We start from the raw sequence: 2,500 nt of genomic DNA, 5'->3' as shown, positions 1-2,500 counted from the left end.
TTAGAACCTTTAAGGGGTCCTAACGGTTTGGACTTGAGTAGGTTGAAAAAAGACATACAACCTTGGCAAGAACGACGTTCGGCAGAATATATGACTCATGCTCCTTTAGGTTCCTTAAATTCTGTAGGGGGCGTAGCTACTGAGATCAATGCAGTCAATTATGTCTCCCCGAGAAGTTGGTTATCTACCTCTCATTTTGTTCTAGGATTTTTCCTATTCGTGGGTCATTTATGGCACGCGGGAAGGGCTCGGGCAGCGGCAGCGGGATTTGAAAAAGGAATTGATCGTGATTTTGAACCTGTTCTTTCCATGACTCCTCTTAACTAAAGTAGTAGGTAAAACAGGAAAGTAAAACTCGGTTCATATTTAAAAGTCTTCTTTGTTTCTTTCAATTCAATCTAAATTTTTCTGGCTCGGCTATACTATCCAGCCGAGCCATTCTCCTTTATTTATCATGCTAAGAAGTAAAAAAAGCCAATAAAGATAAAAATAGATTCATCCAACAAAAGGAGAGAGAGGGATTCGAACCCTCGATAGTTATTTTTATGAACTATACCGGTTTTCAAGACCGGAGCCATCAACCGCTCGGCCATCTCTCCGAAAGATAATTTCTATTTTATTTTTTTTTCGCCAAATAGAACATAGCCCTATGAGTTAATACGATCACTATGTAGAGAAAGATATAGGGTGTGACTTTCTTTAATAGGTCTATAAATCTGGCTATATAAATAAATGAGATACGCGATCCAGTATACCCATTTGTGAAGTCAAAAAGAACCTTTAACTTCATGTCCGAATAGAATAAAAGTGGTAAAAATAAATTGGAACTAAGTCATCTCGAATCAACGGATTCATGATAAAATCCCTTTATCTATTAAAATTTTTTAGTGGGTAAGAGGATTAAATGGTGTATATTCTTTTGTTAATAGCTTGGAGGATTAAAAACATGACTATTGCTTTCCAATTGGCTGTTTTTGCATTAATTATTACTTCATCAATCTTACTGATTAGTGTACCCGTTGTATTTGCGTCTCCTGATGGTTGGTCGAGTAACAAAAATGTTGTTTTTTCTGGTACATCTTTATGGATTGGATTAGTCTTCTTGGTGGGTATCCTTAATTCTCTTATCTCTTGAATTCATTCGTTGCAGATCCAAAAATGAGATGACCCCCTCCCATTCCATGAATTACACATTCAAATTCAATATAAGTCCATAAAATGCAAATAAAGAAAAATTTAGAGGGGGGGTCGAACTTCTGGAACTTGAATTAAATATGAATAAAAGATTAATAAATAGTTACTAAATATGAAATAGTAATAAAAAAAATAAATAAAAAAACGAATAAAAAATTGAGATCTGATATCAATATAGAATATAATATTTTATGGAAATAGAAGAATCATATATTCTTGAACTTGAATATGGAATTCAATATTAAATATAAATATATAGAATAAATATAATATTAATATATAATATTAATATATATATTTATATATATTAATAGAATTGTTAATTGAATTTATTTGCTGGTAAAATTTTATGAAATGACCCCAAACCAAAGAGTGTATCTCGTCTAGCTTTGAATAAATATTATCCATAAATTTATTATCAAGAAGGGCAAAAAATGCGGATATAGTCGAATGGTAAAATTTCTCCTTGCCAAGGAGAAGACGCGGGTTCGATTCCCGCTATCCGCCCAAATATAAATGGATTCAAAAAGATAAAAGATTCGGTATAGTTGACCGGGAAATATAGTAATTTTTTCCTCGCGTCCCAAAAGACACGTATTAATTAATGACTAGTTAGTAGAATCAAACTTACATTTCTTGAAAAAAAAAATGTTGCGGAGACAGGATTTGAACCCGTGACCTCAAGGTTATGAGCCTTGCGAGCTACCAAACTGCTCTACCCCGCGCTGAAACAAAAAAACTTGGACTAAACTCTAATAAACAAAGAAGAATTGAAGGAGCCCCTATTCCATATCTGTACAAATAGAATAGCCTATTTAGACAGAATGGTAAAGGGGCCTCATCGATCATATAAAAAAATAGAAAAATTAAGGGATACTTAAATCCTTACCAGCTTGATCTTGTTGCCCCTGGCAACAAACAAGCCTGAACCATTTCCCGAAGGATGTGTCCAGATAGTCCAAAGTCTCGATAGTTAGCTCTCGGTCTTCCGGTCGAAAAGCAACGTCGATGAAGACGTGTAGGTGCACTATTACGCGGTGGGGATTGTAATTTTCCATGAATTTTCCATTTCTCACTTAGCGACGGAATCTTACTTATTTCCTTTTTTGAGGATCGACGAATCAAATGATATTTTTTTTCCAATTTTTGCCTCTTCTTCTCCCTATAAATCAAACTTTTCTTTGCCATAATGCTTCAGTTCCTCTTATTATCAATGATAATGATACAAATCGGATCCTAGATGTAGAAATAAATATAAGAGTGCATACCTATATTTTTTTTATTAAAAAAAATATATGATTGCGGA

General features: G+C 33.9%; 1 protein-coding gene and 2 non-coding genes across 3 annotated transcripts in view; 2 read left to right on the top strand and 1 right to left on the bottom strand.

Moving 5' to 3' along the window:
• The window catches only part of LOC9324415 (photosystem II CP43 reaction center protein), a 4,541-nt gene extending 3,247 nt beyond the window's left edge, over positions 1–1,294 (top strand). Inside the window, exon 2 of the mRNA XM_002888306.2 lies at positions 1–1,294. This exon is cut by the window's left edge and continues 1,010 nt beyond it. Within this exon, the coding sequence (XP_002888352.2) occupies positions 1–327 (327 nt within the window). The 3' untranslated portion in view covers positions 328–1,294.
• A 336-nt stretch (positions 1,295–1,630) lies between these two features.
• TRNAG-GCC lies at positions 1,631–1,701 on the top strand. Its single transcript has one exon. It is a non-coding gene; the product is annotated as a tRNA-Gly (tRNA).
• Positions 1,702–1,845: 144 nt separating this feature from the next.
• On the bottom strand, positions 1,846–1,919 carry TRNAM-CAU. The gene has a single exon. It is a non-coding gene; the product is annotated as a tRNA-Met (tRNA).
• Positions 1,920–2,500: the final 581 nt, after the last annotated feature.

This window comes from Arabidopsis lyrata (assembly GCF_000004255.2).
Source record: "Arabidopsis lyrata subsp. lyrata unplaced genomic scaffold ARALYscaffold_2, whole genome shotgun sequence".
Classification (NCBI taxonomy): Eukaryota; Viridiplantae; Streptophyta; class Magnoliopsida; order Brassicales; family Brassicaceae; genus Arabidopsis; species Arabidopsis lyrata.
This window is presented reverse-complemented; position numbering and strand designations above follow the sequence as displayed.